At 39.3% G+C, this 18,588-nt stretch overlaps 1 protein-coding gene across 10 annotated transcripts in view; it reads left to right on the forward strand.

The window, feature by feature from the left end:
* The window catches only part of FMNL2 (formin like 2), a 316,728-nt gene that overhangs the window by 181,927 nt on the left and 116,213 nt on the right, over nucleotides 1-18,588 (forward strand). For all 10 annotated transcript variants that reach the window (XM_040475088.1, XM_040475093.1, XM_040475085.1 and 7 more), the window contains exon 2: nucleotides 4,133-4,216. In XM_040475088.1, coding sequence (XP_040331022.1) covers nucleotides 4,133-4,216 — 84 coding nt within the window. The remainder of the gene's footprint in view (nucleotides 1-4,132; nucleotides 4,217-18,588) is intronic.

An 18,588-nucleotide genomic window follows, 5' to 3' on the forward strand; every position in this document is an offset into this window, starting at 1 on the left:
GTTGCATTTCATTTATTTAGCAACCTGCCTAGTGCTTACTATTTGCTATATTTTGTGCTAGACACTGGGGATTAATGGGAGAAATTGTCCTTGAAGCACTTAGTCCAGTGGGGAATTGAGGTGGGCAAACAGATTATAGTGTGCGAATTGCTGTAATGGAGACATGTGTACCAGGCCGTTGGAGCCCAAGAGGGTATGTCGTCTTGGAATTATTGGGGGAAGGTTCTGATGATACATGGTATTTGAGCTGATTCTTAAAAGTTTGCATGGTTGAAAGGAAGGAAAGCGACATGTCCGTACAGAAAAATGTTCTTGGATGCTCTAATTTATTTTAGCTAGGAACTTGTGTGATTGAGAAATAATTAACAGCCACTAAACTTTTCAACTCAAATATCGTATGTCTTCAGTGGATGCTTGGCATGTACTTGAGTGCAGCAACTTCATGATTAAAATCTCTTCTATTCCTAGAGTGCAAATATTCTGGCCCATGGTCAAAGCCCAGTAAATACTGGATGGATAGATGGATGAAAGGAAGGAGAAGAGAGTCCTATGTCACAGATAACACAAAGTATGGATGAGGTAGAGTTGTCCAAACATTTAGCTTGAACTATAGAGTCCTGCCTTGTGCAATGCAAAAGTAATGAGATCGTTCTAAAAAAGTTTTAAGGGCAGTTATTACCAGCTAATCACAACATCCTTGGACTCTAGCCAGGCCTCTGTGGAGTGTCTGCTTTTGAATAGAGCTGCTGCTACTTGGTCCCTGTAGAATTATTAAGATGTGCACTGTATGCCTCAGCAGTTCTGAGGACTGACCCGTGGAAGAGGTTATTTCAGATGCATGGCGAATGATTACCAAGTGCAGTACTGGTTTTGATGTGTTGACGCTGAGCATCTTTTCCAGATAATAACTAGTCAGCAAGCTCAAAAACACTTATCATGACTCTTCTCATTCAGAAAGATGTAGACCTTTTTCTCGACCTTCAGAATCATGTGTTTACTTGTTGCCTGACTGTTCTTCAGGATGTGTCAGAGCTATCTCAGACCTAAAAGGGGTCACTTAGAAGTCGTCTTCTTCACCACTTCCTCTAGACCTGTGCTGCCTTTTATGGTATGCTCCTTTCATTAAATGGACAGACCATTCATCTGGTGACTCAGGGTAGAAGCATAATATTAATTTGTGACATCTTCCCTTAGCCTTTATATCTAATCAAACAATTGCAGTTAATATTTTTGACATCTATCCACCTTCCTTCATTTGAGTCATTGGCCTTGTCCAAGCCACAATCATACCTTTGAACTGTTGGCCTCTGCTTCCACTTTGGCTGTTTCTAATCAGTTCTCCACATACACATAGGATCGTCACTGTGAAACGTAACTTGATTATATCGTCTTATGCTTATGAGTCTTCAATGGCTTGCTGTTGTACTGTCGATAAAATGAAAGGTATTTATCCTGGCCTACGTGGCTGGGCATGATACACCCTTAACTTGGCTCTCCAGCTTTATCTTCCCCTCATTCCCTCTCTTACTCTGTCTCCACTCACAATGACTGTCTTTTGGCTTTTTGATGTGCCAAGCTGCTTCCTGACTTAGTGTCTTTTCCCCATTTCCTCTCCCCAGTATGCTGTTGTCCACTCTTGACCTGGCTCAGTCCTTCTCATTTTTTGTTAAATTAATTGTTACTTTTTCCTGAGGGGTCTTTCCAGATGGACCATTCTAAAGTGCCCTATGATAATCTCTGTCAAGACTTAACAGAGTTTAAGAAGATAAGTTCGTTTCATTTGTATCTCCCCCACCATGCTATGATGCTTGGTGGGGACCTTATCTGTTTGGTTCCCCAGTGCACCATGCAGTACAGAGCTTGCATAAGGCTGATGCTTCAGAAACATTTGTTGAATGAAAGACTGTTCCATTAAAACAAAAGTTGATTTAGATAGAAAGGCAATAACAGGGACTCCATCTAACTCCCGTAGCAGTGTTTGCAGATTGATTCTACTTGAGTGTCTGGTAGAGTACTAACAGAAAGTCAGTTATTACCGTGTTGCCTTGCTGAAAAGAAAAGGTGCATTTTTAGTATTTATTTTTGGGAGCCTGACAGACTCAATTTAGGTTTTTTGGTGCTCATGTAAAGCTGTACAACTAGAAGCAAGTTAACCAAGTTCTCTGAGGTCTACTTTCCCATACATAAATTGGGGAAATTTATATCTCATGAGCTTGTTGCAAAGATTTGTATGAGCTTATGTGAAGTGCTTCATACAGTGCCTGACACCTTGGAGGAGTTCAGGCCTTCTTTTTCTTATCCCCTTTATATCTCAAGAGATTAATAAGGAGTCAGAAAAACTCATTTAACTTACCTCATAATCTTACTGTTTTTATTTAATGCATAATTACACCCAAGAGTATTAATGTGGGGGTCAAAATCAGTTTAGGAGGAAATAATCCATCTCTAGGGTACAAATAAGCAATGATGGACTGGTTATTTAATGGTCAATAACATTGGTTCCCCTCAGAAAGGTAGACATGGAATTCTTCTTTGTCTTGTCCCCAAGGGTGGTTCTTTAACCTAGTAAAGCTGTAATTACGCATAAATACAAGTAGTTATTTTTCTTTCTAGTTCAAGGAGATATTCTATGGAGATAGGTGATAGGAAAACATTTCCCCATTTTAGATATTTCTGTGGAGAAGCCTTGGCAATACCATTGCAAACTTTGAAGTCCAAAACTCTTCTGTATATGTTATCAGCTTTGGGGGCAATTGAAAATAGTATTCTGTTGGATTGGACTCAAATTAGTAGGTGGTCTACATCTACCGTTTCCTTAGGCATCCCACTCTGGATGCCAAATTGAGCTTAAAGGAAAATGCTTCACTTATATCTTCAAAATTATAAAAGTTAATTCTCTATCATTAAGTCAGAGTAACTCACCCATCCTTGCCTCTATTAAATGTATTCCACTGAATGATATGAGACAGTAACTGTGGCATATTGAATTGCTTCTCTATAGGCCATATTTTTCAGAGAGCTAGGGGCTCTAGCATTAAAAGTTGAAGACCTTTGGATGTGTCTACTCAAATACTGACCCAGGCAAGGATCTGCATTGTTAATTTAGGGATACATATGATTTAGAGCATTGTTATGAGGGGATACATAGACAGTTAAGACGTAAAACATTAATTGACTACTTAGCTCAATTTAGAGCATGGAAACTTTAGGGAGGCCAAAGGAGCGGATATGAATTCCTTCTGGAGCTCTCTCACTCTGCCCTGTTCTGTGGCCAAAGATCTCACCTCAGACCCAAGCCAAGTATCTTGAAAAAGTTTGTAATTGGTCATTTGGGACATTGGACTAAAAACATGTGAATGTGGGCGCAAATCCATGACCAATACTGCAAGAGGTGTGCTGTATTGACAGAAGGAGGTCTGTATGAGTTCCGATGTCTAGACATCTCCTTGAGCTCGTGGTCAGTGTCTCACTGCAAACCCAGCTTCATAACCAATATAGCTAACCCGAGAATCATGGTTGCTAATGTTAACACATGTCCTGAAGGAGTACAGTCATCTCCCAGAGGTAACAAAAGCCACTTGCACTGGTTTCAGTTCTTTCTTTCTTTCTTTCTTTCTTTCTTTCTTTCTTTCTTTCTTTCTTAACATGCTCTTTTACTTAAAATAATCTATGAAAGTAAACATTGGTGTTGTCTGTCAATGGTTCTGGTCATTGAGTTGGTTTTTTTGTTTTTGCTTTTTTTGTTTTTTTTTTTTTTGGTGTTTTCTGTTGTGTGTCGGGTGGGGCTGCGGCGCTTTAAAAGGAAATTGGGGTCATATGTTCTCAATGACTGAGTAGAGTGGGAGCATACTATTAAATGAAGACATAATGTATTATTTTTGGTGAAATGCAAGTCTGATAGTTGAAAGCAGACCACCTCAGATCTAGCGTAGGACTTCAGGGATTCTCTAGTCCATTAAACTGATTTGATGTTTAAATGACTTCTGTAGGTGTTTTGGTTTAATTAGATGCTAGGAATTGTATAGAAGTCCTGAAAGACCCACTATTGTATTCTTTGGTCTGCCTGTGAGTTAGCCACCCATTAGCAGCCTGCTGTGGAATGTGACCTATCTCTTTCCTTTTCTTTTCACAGAATGCTATGAACCTACCCCCTGACAAAGCCAGGTTACTGCGGCAGTATGATAATGAGAAAAAGTGGGAGCTGATTTGTGATCAGGTAAGACACAGTGATGCTTTTATCAAGAAACAATAAAAGAAGAAAAATCAATTTCCTCTCTAAATACGATAGACTGTTTCTATGATATGCATGGATCTGTTTTGTGACTCGTTGCCTTCATATTTCTTATGACCAACGGTAAAGCTAGGTGCCTTTCTTTTCCTTTTCCTTTTTCTTTCTCTTCCTCTTTTTCTTTTTCCTTTTTCCTTTCCTTATTTATTTTCATTATTTTTGAGAGAGAGAGAGGGAGGGAGGGAGGGAGAATCCCATGCAGGCTCCACTCTGTTAGGGTAGAGCTGGAAGTGGGGTTTGTGCTCCCCCAAAGCGGGGCTCCAGCTCACAAACCTTGAGATGATGACATGAGCCGAAGTTGGATGTATAACCAACTTAGCCACTCAGGCGCCCCAGTAGATTTTCTTCATAAGAGCTTTGTATTTAATTTTCAAAGGAGTCATATGCATTCATATCCCTATTTGACAGATGGGGAAAACAAAGAAAAAAAAAAAACATTGCTGAAGGTGACCTAGCTGTTTAATGGTAAAATGGCTTAGGTGGTCTGATTCTGGAAAACATGCAGATTCAGGGAGTTGTATGCTTACCCACTGCTCTTTGCTCCCTTCCTCACAAAGTGCTCAAGTATATGAATGAGCTACTGAGCAATAAATAAAAACTACAGGTTGTATCTGTTTCTCTGGCTTGCAGTTTGATAGGCTTTCCTGAGAGAGGGGGGTGGCGGTGGGGAGAGAGAGGAAGGAAGGCAGGTGGTTGTAACTTAGGTACCAAGCCTTGCCTGCCCACATTATCACTATGGTGAACTGCTATGTTAGATTAACCATCAGTAATTTAGAAAATTGTAGCAGCAGAAAGCTTTTAGTCACATATGGGTAACTCATTGGTGTGTCACACACCTAAACATCATTTCTCCTGTTTATATTTGTGAGGAGAAAGGTAAAAACTATGAGCTTAAAGCATTCATATGGTAAATGTCAGATATCAATGTTTATTGGTGGAATGTTTGTCTTGTTATCTACATGGACCATGTCAGATATTTATATTTGGTACCTAACCTATATCTATCTATGGCACCTAACCTCATGGCCTCTCAAAATGTATTTGCTTTTAAAATTCCATTTATATGGTGGGGTGCCAGGCTGGCTTGGTCAGTAGAGCATGCAACTCTTGATCTCAGGGTTATGAGTTCAAGTCCCATGTTGGGTGTAGAGATTACTTAAAAATAAAATGTAAAAAAAAAAAATTCCATTTGTATGAAATGTCCTGAATAGAAAAATCCATAGAGAAAATAGACTACTGATTGCCATGAACTGGAAGGGAGAAGGGAGTGGCTATTCATGGGTGTGCAATTGTTTCTGTGTTTTCTGTTTTTGTTTTGTTTGGGTGTGATGGAAATGACACCAAGTTACTTGGTGGTGGGAATTATATTGTGATAGTTGCATTGCCTTGCAAATAGAGTAAAATTGTACACCTCTTTAAGAGTGTGCATTTTATGGTGTATGAGTTATATCTCAAATAAAAATATATTTGCTTTTGCAACAATCAAAGATAGGCTAAAAAGAGGGGAGGAGAATTTAAGAGAAATACAATGTGTGTGTGGATCTTTTTGGGTCTTGATAAGAACAAACTAACTATAAAAAGACTTTTTTAAAGAAAATTGGAGAGTTTCTCCAAAGAAATTAGTGGATGATTCTCAGAAATTGTTGACTTGGTTAGGTTTGATTTTGGCATTGTGGTTGTATAAAGAATCTATCTTTATTTTTAAAGAAATGTGTCCTGATGTAAGAATGGAATATGACTGGAATATGGATATAAAATACTTCAGCAAAGGAAAACAAAAAAGGATTAAAATAAGGAAATGTGGGAAATTCTTGATGATTGTTCAGTCATGGTGTTGGGATATGTTGGGGTCTATTAAACTCTCAACTTGTGTGTATATTTGAAAATTTACAACATAAAATTAAAAAGTAAAGTATTTGTTTACATAATCTTCATTTTTTCCTCAGTTGTAAAATGTAGTTAATGCTAACATTTTAAAGGAGGCAGCTCATTCGGTTAGGCATCTGATTCTTGATTTCAGCTCAGGTTGTGAGATCGAGCCCTGAATTGGGCTCTGTGCTGAGTGTGGAGCCTGCTTGGGATTGTCTTCCTCTGTCCCTCTCCTATGTGCATGCTTGCTCTTCCTCTCTCTCTCTCAAAAGTAAAAATAAATTTAAAAACATTGGGGAAAAAAAGGGGGGACACCTGGCTGTCAGTCAATAAGAGCATGAGACTCTTAATTTCAGGGTCCTGAGTTCAAGCCCCACATTGAGTCCCACAACTAATATTTTGAAATTATTTTGAAGATTGGAGGCAATATATGTAAAATACGTACATATATGGGCTAACATTTGCCACACTGTGCTTCATAAATGGTGTTGCTGCTTCTGCTGCTTCTGAGGGGCCCAGATATTAAATGTTGGTACCATTATTATTTTTTGTAATCAACTTGTCTTCAAAAGATTCAAGGAAATTTACTGTATCGAATCTATCATCCTATATTACCTAAATATGCTTGATGGTTTGCATGCATGTTGTTTGGTGCTATCAGCAAAAGCCATAGCTATAGATTTTCGGTCCAGGAAAATACCACAGCATACCTTGTGTCTTATTTGTGAAGTCTTAAAACAATGGCTGTAGTGTGTTGTCATTGATATCTGGCACATATACTTTGTCCCCAAACACTGTATGGAATCCAAATACAAATTTTATTTCTTTGTGAGCAAATAGTACAGATACATTATTATCGTAAGATACCTGTTATAGGCAAAGTGTGCAGGGTGCACAAAGTGAAATGGGAGTATTACAGACATTTTATTCCAAAAGAAGTATGTGACCAAGAATATTGGAGGGCTAATGGAGAAGTTATTTCACGTTTCAGTTCCATGAAAAATTGTCACGTGGACAATATGAGTCATGGAACTGGTCATGTTTCTCCTTTTTTTTTTTTTTTTCTTTCCTTTGCTGCTGGATTGCTCAGAGCCAAATTTGTGTCCTGCCCTTACCAAGTACACTTACCTTAGTGTTAAGCTTTTTGTTCACCAGCCTCATGCATGGCTTCATCTAATGTTTTCTGGCCACATTATCCCTCCACACTGATTTCTTCCCTTAAAAACAACCTTTTAAGGAGTCCTAAACTTTCATAAGTTATCTTTTTGAACAAGATGAACGTAAAATATGATGGGATTACTGGTGAGCAAAAATTATATTGCTGTTGATTGCAAAGTTTCTACATGCTGTGGACATTGAACAAATTGGTGCATTGAATATAATGTTTTTCTCTGAAGAAGCAAATAGGAAGGGTCCAGATAAAATACTTTATCATGATTTGGCCTAGGAAAGACCATCAAATTGGATATAATTCATCAACCTTTTTATACTTTCCTAGTTGTGTTAGTCTGTCACTTTGTTTTCTGTGTTGAAATATGCCCCCGCACCCCGCCCCCAACCAAGAATGAGTTACTCAAGGGCATGGGCCTTGCATCATTTATTTGTGTATCTCTAGTACCGCGCTTAGTGCCTGAAGCATAATCACTGCTTACTGAAAGTATGCTGAGTGAAAGAAAGAATAGCTAAATGATATGTTTGAGAGACAGTGGAGAAGAAAGAGGAGGCGGAAGAGAGAAGGTTGGTGGGAGAGGTGGCCTAGAAGTAATGGTTTGCTGTTTCTTTTTACCCTTTGCACCTTCCTCTCCCTGTTGGTGTAATCTGCTTGTGATAAATGAAAGTAAACATCACTGCCCAATTCTCAGAGCTCCTTAGAAGTGGGAAGGGTGCCTGCTGTAGATCTGAAGGAGTCTGTATGGGCATTTCTGCAAGGACACCCTGTCTCCACCTACCCATGGTCAGCTGGAAGTCCAGTTCTTTGCCTAATTCTAGGAGCAAAATAAACATTAAAAAAAAATGTGTATTCGTTTATTTTTGAGAGAGAGAGAGAATGTTTATGCATGTACACAAGCAGGGGAGGGGCAGAGAGACAGGGAGACAGGATTCAAAGCAGGCTCTATGCTGTCAGCATGCAGAGCCTGACTCAGGGCTTGAACTCAGGAACTGTGACATCATGACCTGAGCTGAAGTTGGCTTAACTGACTGAGCCACCCAGGTGCCACCAAAATAAACATTTTTCAAAATAAACATTTTTAAATCCCAAAAGCTGTGTGTGGTGACAGTGTTCTGGTGGTGTCCCATAGTCCTTTCCTAGGTGACTCCATAAATATAAAGTTGACCTGAACTTCTAGCGGGTCTCAGCGGTTAAAGTAGCTTAAGAGAACTGTCTAACTCTGGTCCCGGTGGGGCTATGGGAGCCGAAGGAAGAGAGACTTCCTTGCTGGATTTTGGGTAGTGTGAAGCGCATTCCAGAGAATGTATAATTTGAGGACACTGAGGCACGTTTTTGATAGCTTGAGGTGACCATGTGAGAATAAAAAGCCGGAAATGTTAGGTTGCTCTGACAACTGCAGATGAAAACCCAGAAGCTGCGTAGCAATGAGGAGCTCTTTCAGTGGGCTCTACACCTACGAGGAGAGAAATCCCTTTGCTCTCTCTCCTGCCTCAGTTTTCAATGCTCCCTCAATGCAGACCCTGACTGTACTGTTTGGGACTTGGGGTCCTGGCTACTTTCCAAAGCTTAGAGTAAAGGCTGCATTTCAGGAACTTTAGGATCTCAGATGAACCCAAGACTTTCAGGTCATTGTGTCTGGAAGAGTTGGTAGAAGGGTTGCATTTATTTCAAGCCATTTTTTTTTTTTTTTTCCTACTGGAAAAGTTAGCATACACTTGTCCAAACAAAAGTATCTGTATTGGAGCATATGAAGTAAAGTGAAAAGACCTTTTGCTTTTCCCACCTGTTCTCGAATCAGTGATGAAACTGAGGTTTAAGAGCATTAATGACAAGGCCAACCCCAAGGCCCCCCTGGGCTCATTAGTGACATGAGAACACCGATTTCCAAACTCCAGCCATGAGTCCTTTGAATTAGTCCCTTTTACACTAGGGACCCAGACACGGTTCATGGAAGTGAAACTTGCACTTAGGTAAGTAGCTCCTGTGACTTGTCAGGGGATTTTCTTGGAGGAGTGGGGCTTAGTTCCTAAATGTGCCTCTGCTTAGTGATTAAGTGGAAGTGGTTAGTCAAGAATTCAGGACGTTGCAGATGACTAATGCTGATGGGTGTAGATTCCATGAATGTGTAATGCAGTCCTGAAATGTTAGCGGTGCCACACCTGGGCTTGGTTACAAACTTGCCCTGTGGCTTTGCCGGTGTCAGTGGCATGATGTGTGAGTTATGGGGGTGGTTTGGCATGGCTCGACCTTGCCCCCTAATGGCTGGCGCTTGTTTTGCGTGGTAGCCTTAGTGAGAGACGGGGGTGTCCCCCTTCCTTCACTTGTATGGGATGATATGAGAGAAGGAGGTTAAAACCAACAAAAACAAAGGTGAGAGTGAAGAGGTGGCAGGAAATTATACCCACTTAGAGTCAGCTTCCTGTGTTAAGCACTTCAGGGAGGTTGGATTTCAGCCCTCAGGGCTTGGCAGGCAGCCTGATCAGGAAAGGGGAAAGCCCTGCTGCCACTCAGCCGGAGCAGAGCAGAGTCAGGCCAGTGGCACTGAGATATCCACTACAGCAAGAGTTGCTTTTTTGTCTTTTTTCAGCACAGCTGACCCATGTCATTTGAATATATTTAGTCATGAAGAATACAATTGTTTTTAAACCTTCCATTTGTATTTCCTAATACTGTTTCTTTCAGAAGACAAGAAAGTTACTCATTGGATAACTTGTATTGGTAGTTAAGCAAATTTGCTGCTAGAATATGATTTACTAAAAAATTAGCAATATATTGCTGATTTTTTTTTTTTAACGTTCATGTTGTTGTAAGCTAACTAGAGCTCTTGTCTGCCAGGTAAGCAAATATTACTAGATATGGATAAGTTAATTACTGTGGACCATCAGATTCTAGGTGATAAGGGCTTGTCCTTGGAGTGAGGGGTGATAAATGAATAGTAACATTGGTAGGAACAGGTTATAGCCCATTTGAGTGTTGATGGCTGCCATGGTAGTCCTTTGAGCAAGCCTATGGATGGTGTATAGACAGTGGAGAAAGGAAGGGAAAGATAATGATGTAGCAGTAGCCTTCTTGCTCTACTGTCCCTGCTCCTTGCTCCCAGACTCCAGACTTCATCTGCCCTCAGCCCCTATCCCCAAGTTCCAGGCTTTGATACTACATTTAGCCACAACAACTTCATTGTGGCTTCACCAGCTGTTGGGTTTAGCAGACAGCCATTTCTCCACCCGCTGCTCCTAATTCAGTCATCTGCCTAGCTGATGTTTTTACTATATTTAATATTGTTTGACGTTAAAATTGTTTGAATTTTTACCATATTTCCCTAACTGGAATGTTGAAATGCTATCTAATTTTAAATCATGACTAGGTTTTTGCAATCTGTGCAATCCTTTTAAAATTCTCTTTCAAGCCCTTAGTTGTCTGTTGTCATTTTGATATGTGGCCTTCCTCCTTGATGTGATCTTTGTTTTGGCTCTGCAATAGTGGATTTTTTGTTTGGTATTTTGTTTTGTAGTTTTATCTTGTTAGAAAATACAGTGTGCATCTTATAAAAATGAGAATTTTCTCTTATAGCCAATAACGTCACAAATAAAATGAATAATTCCTTAAGACTCTGTATTGCCCAGTTCGTATTTCCCAATTTTCTGTAATGTTCTCTTCATATGGTTTGTTCAAATGAGGATCTAGTTCCGCATCGATCACACGTTCCATCTGGCTATTCTTGAAATCTCCTTGAATCTAGAACGTGATGCCCTATAGTGAAGAAATGAGGCAAGCTGTCTTGTAGAGTGTTTTGTTTCCTGCACTTACCCAACTGTTTCTTAGAGATGCCTGAACTCCTGAATTTTCTGTTAACCAGAAGTTAGATGTAAAGGCATGATAGGTTGATGCTGAACATCTTTTTCTAGAACATCATAGGAGACAAATGATGTCTCATCCTTAGATAGTACTGGTCTGTCCTATAATTTTCTTTTTTCGCTTGAGCCTAAAGGAATCTGTGGTATGTTACTTTCACACGATATATGTGTCTGGATACCTACCAGCCTTGTGCCAGGTGGGTGTAAAACCAACTGATACCTTATGCTGCATCACTTTCTGGAGGAATTGCACAAAGATGATTTTATAATTTCATTTCCCTCCTGTGGTAAGCCGGCAACTAGAGCCTTCAGCTGGGTTTTGGTTTGCCCTGGAATATAATTATGCCTAGAATTCTTTCCTTCCCTTTGCCATTTTTCAAAGTAAAGATTTAGTTTAAAAGATACCTCAAAAGGTGGCAAATGAGTTCCCTCTGGCTTTCTGTTAAGAGTATCCTTGTGAACTTGGATTTTCATAGTCCATGTACTTCAGCCAATACAATATTATTTTGAAGCTCATGTTATCAGTACTTTGATGTATGAGGACACTTTCATGCTGGTTCCTGTGCCCTTTTGATGTGACTCTGTTAAGTCTTGAGAGCTTGTTTTACAAGCTTTGTACTTTACAAGTACAAAACCCATCTCTTAGGCTTAACTTGTACCTTCCTTGTCCTGAACCTAGAATAAGATGTTTCCCTAAGGAGCCCTATTTTTTTTAGTGTGGGGTGGTATTAGAGGGAAAAACATGAGAGCCTAGACCTTCAAAATATATGTAATAATTATGAGTTCATATTGATATTTCCAAGTCAATTTGAAATATTAATTTACTTAATTTCTTTGATTTTATAATTATCACTTTTATATTGCATTGTTGGAATCATAACATAAATTTGTCTTTTCTGTAATGTAAAAAATGTTTTAAAATAACATACCAATATCATTACTAACCAAAATATTAGTTACTAAAATTACTGAGTGGATATTTTTTTTTTTTTTTTTTTTTTTTTTTTGCATTTTTGTTTCCCTAAAATGTATCCTATCAAAGATGCAGGAAGTACTCTGATTTAAGTCACTTGATAGAGATACCTTCTCTGTTATTAACTTCCAGTTAAAGTGACAAAAAGATGCTGTGTTAGTTTTCTGTGGCTGCCGTAACACATCACTACAAACTTTGTGGCTTAAAGAAGCAGAAAAGTATTCTGTTGCAGTTCTAGAGAGGACAGAAGTGCAAACTCAAGATGTCAGCTGGATCATGTTCCCACCAAAGCTCTAGGGGAGAATCCTTCCTTGCCTCTCCCAGCTTCCAGTGGCTCTTAGGCATTCCTTGGCATGTGGCTGAATGTCTCCAGTCTCTGCCTCCATCTTTACATGGCCTTCCTTCTTTTCTCCCCTTATTTACTTCTCTTCTGTGTCTTAGAGGGACATTTATTATTGGATTGAAGGCCCACCTGGGTAGGCTAGGATGCTCACATTTCAAGGGCCTTAACTTTATTACATCTGCAAAGACCCTTTTTCCAAATACAGTTGCATTCACTTGTTTGGGCTTAGGGCCTAGACCTATCTTTCTGCAGGCCACAATTCAAACAGCTACATATATCACGATGTGTGATGATTTGCATAATCTTGTCATTCATATAACAATCCAAGTTGGTGCTGTTGACCTTCAGGGGTTACATTCTACACAGTTAATCACGGACCCAGGTGAAGGTGTTTTCAACATAGAGCTTCAGCTTTGCCTTGAGGTTGTCTCCAATCAAAGGAAGAACAAACAAGCAGGTGCATACCTGGGAGGTTTCCCAAACCAGGCTTGGAAGTAGCCTGAGTCATGTGCAGTTTTACTTCATTGGCCAGACCTGCAAAGGAGAATGAGGACTGTAGGCTGGCTAAATATATGCACACCAAGAGAAAAATGCTTAGTAAAAGCAGGTCTCTGCCGTGGTTATCAATTTTGATAGTCTGATAGTTTCACTTGTCTTAGGCTATGTTTAGTATTAAAACTTGCTTTTATTGATGTATTCAGTAACTTATTCACTGAATACGTATTTAATGATAAAGAGAAGGGAATGAAGAGAGAAAACCGCGAGAGTATGGATCTGAGTTTTCCCAAAACAGGTGCCTCATGTAATACTTTCAGTCTGGAAAATCATTTGTGTCAAATGGTTTCTGGTATCAAAATAAATTGGTTCTGAGTTCCAGCAGTGTGCCGGACATGAACTGGCTATGGGACATGTCTTTTTGTCAGATTTAAAACAAACAAATGAACGAACCAACAAATTTTATCTTCGGGCGGTCTTCTGCTTGAGATTTTATTTATTTATTTTTTTTTAATTTTTTTTTCAACGTTTATTTATTTTGGGGACAGAGAGAGACAGAGCATGAACGGGGGAGGGTCAGAGAGAGAGGGAGACACAGAATCGGAAACAGGCTCCAGGCTCTGAGCCATCAGCCCAGAGCCTGACGCGGGGCTCGAACTCACGGACCGCGAGATCGTGACCTGGCTGAAGTCGGAGGCTCAACCGACTGCGCCATCCAGGCGCCCCCTGCTTGAGATTTTAAAGGGACTGTGTTCCTTATTGTGAAGTCTCCAAATCTGAAGAAAGGTACTGAATTAGCCACTGTTAAAAAGAATGCAAGTTTTAGGACGCCTGAGCGACTCAGCCAGTTGAGTGCCTGACTCTTGATTTTGGCTCAGGTCGTGATTCCAGGGTCGTGGGATCGAGCTCCTGTCGGGCTCCAGCCCTGTGGCAGGCTCTGCACTGAGCATGGAGCTTGCTTAACTAAGTTTCTCTCTTTCCCTCTCTCCTTCTCTCCCTCCCTCTTCCTCTTCCTCGCCCCCCCCCCCCCCCCCAAATTAAAAAAAGAAGAAGCAGAAAGCAAGTTTCTTTCGGTTTACTTCCTGAAAGCAAAGTTTCTCCTCCATTGAGATCGACTCTGGGTGTCTGATTCTAAACCACTGGTGAAGCAGTCAGGGGAGCAGATGCCAGTTCTCTGTTGAGCGGCCTCACATGTAGCGTCTCCAGAGTTGTGGAAAATTGAATCTGAACCTAGAAGGGAGTTTACATCTTTTCTGCTACCAGAGGTTCTCTTTATCCTAGGCTTTTTGTAGTGGGGAAAAAAGATGCTGGCCTATTTCATGGGATTAAGAAGGGGGGCAGAAAATAGAAGGTAGAAGGGGTGAGTTACTCCTTTTGAAACTAATCCTTTTTGGCAGCTTGTTATAAATGCTTGGTTAGAAGTGCTGTTCAACATCAACAGCCAAAATAAGAAACCCAGGGTGTTCCGTCTGATTTCAAGCTTTTAGGTTATCTTCTGCCAGAATGAACATCATATTACCTTCCTTCCTGCCTGGTAATAAAAAGGAATTGTGAATCCTCCTCCCAACACCCCTTAAAATGACTTAGGTGCCCGAGTTGTCTTAGACAACTCCTTATGTTGTTTGAAGTGAACTTTGTTGTGTCAACATCTTTTGTAAACTTGGAAATGCCATTCTAGGAACTGAAGAGTCATACAGGCAATTAAATAACGCATATGGGTAGGCTGAGGTTGACCTTTGACACCATCTTTTAGAAAATAATTTAAGTGACTTATTATTTAAGGTGCATTAGCCAAGAATTTCTACTAGGTAACGTAAACACTGCATTGTTCTAACACCTGAACGGTAACTCATAATGTCTGCTATGGAAATATGTGTGTGTTCAACTTTCACAAGAAAAGAAAAGTGTGACCTAGCAAGTAGTTGAGCTGACCCTTAAAAAAAAAAAAAAAAGAAAGAAAGAAAGAAAGAAAGAAAGAAAAAACCCAAAATTTCTGTATACTAAAAAGTACCATAATGGTTTGGAAAAGTTGTTTTTTTTTGTTTGTTTGTTTTTTAAGTGCCAGTGGATGACCTTGATCACATTGTGATTGTGGCTTTTTTTATCAATCCATTTGTTAATTAAAAGATTCATTGAGTATGTACTGAGAAGAAGGATGTGCTAGATGCTACGACCATAGTGCTTCAGAAAATTAAGTGCTAAATCTTTAAAAAAAAAAGGGGGGGGGGGGGGGGGGATTGAAAAAGGTAAGATATCATCTTAAAAGTAAATTCTGGAATGACTAGATATGTAACAGAACTTTCAGCCCATATGCTCTCTCCTACTCCTGTGTGTCATTCATGCAGATCTTGATGAACTTTTAACTAAGTGTTTTATTTATTTTTCAATATTTGTTTATTTTTGATAGTGGGGGAGGGTCAGAGAGAGAGAGAGGGAGACGGAGAATCCCAAGCAGGCTCCACACCATCAACACAGAGCCTGATGTGGGGCTAGAACTCATGAACTAAGATCATGACCCAAGCCAAAATCAAGAGTTGGGTGCTTAACCGACTGAGACACCCAGGTGCCCCTTACATGTTTTAAAAGAAGTTATTTTTTGAAGTCATGGGGGAATTGAGGTGTCTGTGGGTGTTTATCTCTGTTAGAGTAGTAAAACAGCATATTGATGATTTCACTGAAATGCAGAAATACAAATTGGTTTTGATTTCTAATTAGACTTGGGTGCAGGGAGATAGGAAGAAAGTGAATTAGAAATAAGGCTCAGGTTGGGGTACCTGGGTGGCTCAGTCGGTTCGGTGTCCAACTTTGGCTCAGGTCATGATCTCACAGTTCATGGGTTTGAGCCCTGCATCGGGCTCTGTGCTGACCGAGTCTGGAGCCTGCTTCAGATTCTGTGTCTCCCTCTGTCTCTGCCCCTCCCCTGCTTGTGCTTTGTCTCTGTCTCTCAAAAATAAATAAATGTTAAAGAAATATGGTTCAGGTTTTGTAAGGAATGGAGAGCTGTAATAAGGGGGTGGAGACTGCGTATATTGTACGTCCACTTGGTGGACCAGACGATGCCTTGCAGTAGTATCTTCGGGTTCTAGAAATACCATCATTAGGGAGATGCTGGTTACCCTTAAGGCCACCACTAGTTATCTTCACAAGAGCCTTGACACAACTACTTGGCTTATATTTTCAGGTATAACTTTCCAAGTCCCATCTAAAACCCAGTGGACTGAACACTTGTAATAGATTGAGGACTATGTTCTATATCTATCACATTCAGCAAGTGTCCTCAACAGTGACTGGTTTCAGAGGAACTGCTTCTAGCTTCCACTCAGCCCAGGCTGTTCAAGCATTGTCTGAGAACTTGACCTAATGACTTAAAAAAAAAAAAAAAAAAAAAGATTCATTTTGACCATATGATCACAGGTTGAAACTATTGTTGGCTTTAATCTTGTGATCTGAGGATGCCAAGAAAGACCTGAGGCTGATTATAGAGACATGAGGCTGGGTTTGTAGTGTTAAATTTGAAGTTATGGAAGATCTAAGGACAAACCATAAAATATCTAAGGGAAACTTGACTTTTAAGATTCAGTTTTCAGGTTGTTAGCACACATTGTTTGTTTTGTTTTGTTTTTTGTTTTTTAGAAGGTAAATCCTGTATCTAGGAAACTGGGATATGTGGGGGGTGTGGGGAGGGTTGGATGGAGATGGTGGATTAAATCTCATGAAATGACAGTGAAAATACAGTAATAGTTGGAGGTGTGGAGTTAATTGAGACCTAGGTGAAAAAAACTGTGACACAAATTCTAGAATTTTAAATTCTTTGAGTGATTTATGATGTAAATGTTTTGAAAAACTAAGAGGTTTATAGGACCCCCTCAGAGTGCTTTATTTCTTGCAAAAGTGTTAACTGATGAAGTTGATGGCATGTTTGCTTGTGGTTTTCTTTCTAGTTGGAGCAAGTAAAAAAAACAAAATACCAAGGAAAACTTTTTAAAAGGAAAGCTGTGCTCGGTAATGAAGTAAATAAATGAATCTAAAGCAATTACTTTGAAATACTGTTTTTTGATCATCTTTACTGAGAGATCATCTTTACTGAGGTATAATTTACATATAGTAAAGTTCACCAGTTGTGTTTTCCAAAGTGGCTGTACCATTTTACATTCCATCCAACGCTGTAATAGAGTTCCAGTTCCAAATCCTTTACCATCCCTTGGATGTTGTCAGTCTTATTAATTCCAATCATTTTTATGGGTGTATATATATATATATATATATAGTAACACGTCACTTTGGTTTTAGTGATACCTCACTTTGGTTTTAATTTGCATTTCCCTGATGATGTTGAGCATTTTTTTACATGCTTGTTTGTTATTTGTGTACCTTTGCTGAAGGATCTGTTCAGATCTTTTGCATATTTTTAAATATTGGATTGTTTTATTATTGAACTGTAGGTTTAAAAAAAATATATGTTCTGGATACAAATCTTTATCGGACATATATCTTCGAAGTATATTCTCCTAGTTTATGTCTTGCCAATTTTCATAGTCCTAAAGTGTTTTTCAAGGACTAAAAGGTTTTCTGATGAAGCCGAATTTAGTTATCTTCTATTTAAGCAGTTCAAGTATTTTGTGGCTTGTCTAAGGAATCTTTGTCCAAACTCAGGTCACAAAGGTGATCTCTTCTATGTTTTCTTCTAGAAATTTTAAGGTTTTGTTTTTATGTTTGGGTCTGTGATCGATTTTGAGTTAATTTTGGTACATAGGATGAGGTAAGGCTGGAGATTCACTTTTTGTGCCCCCCCCCCCACCATGTATATCCAGCTGTTTAAGTACCATTTGTGGAAAAGACTGTTCTTTTTTCATCAACTACCGTGGTATCTTTGTAAGACCAATTGACCATATGTTTGTGGTTCCTCTTTCTGTGCTCTCTGTTTTGTTCCACGGATCTTTGTTTCTATCCTTTGTCAATATGGCAGTTTCGATTACTGTCTTTAAAATCAGGCAGTGTGAATTCTCCAACTTGGCTCTTCTGTAGAATTATTTTGGCTATTCTAATTCCTTTGCATTTTTATATAAAGTTGACTATTAGCTTGTACATTTCTAAGAAAAACCCTCCAGGATTTTGACTGAGGTTGCATTGACTCTGTAGATGAATTTCAAGAGAACTGACATCATAACAGTATTGATTCTTCTGAATGATGAACATGGCATTGCTATTTATTTAAGTCTTCAGTATCTCACAGAAATGGTTTGAAGTCAGGTCTTGCATGTATTTTGCTATATTTATCCCTAAGTATATCATGATTTTTAGTGCTCTTGTAAGTGATAAATTAAAGAAAATAATTTACAACAGTCTTTTTCTTAGAGAAATACTATTTTTGAACAACCTCTTACTGCTTCATTGATACCCATGCAGAGAAAGGTGGTTTATGGTACGTCATTGCATTTTCAAAATGATGTCCTGTACTTGAAAACTATCTTCACGGCTTCTGTACTGTAAAAACAGCAGCCTTGGGTAAATGTTGAAGTTTACTATTCTGAGCTTGGTTCTTAAGTCTAGTCCTAAAGTAAATGGAGGCAGGTGGTAAGGGCATGATTAAGACCT

The sequence above is a fragment of the Herpailurus yagouaroundi genome, unplaced genomic scaffold (assembly GCF_014898765.1).
Source record: "Herpailurus yagouaroundi ecotype Mexico unplaced genomic scaffold, PumYag 140, whole genome shotgun sequence".
In the NCBI taxonomy this organism is placed as follows: Eukaryota; Metazoa; Chordata; class Mammalia; order Carnivora; family Felidae; genus Herpailurus; species Herpailurus yagouaroundi.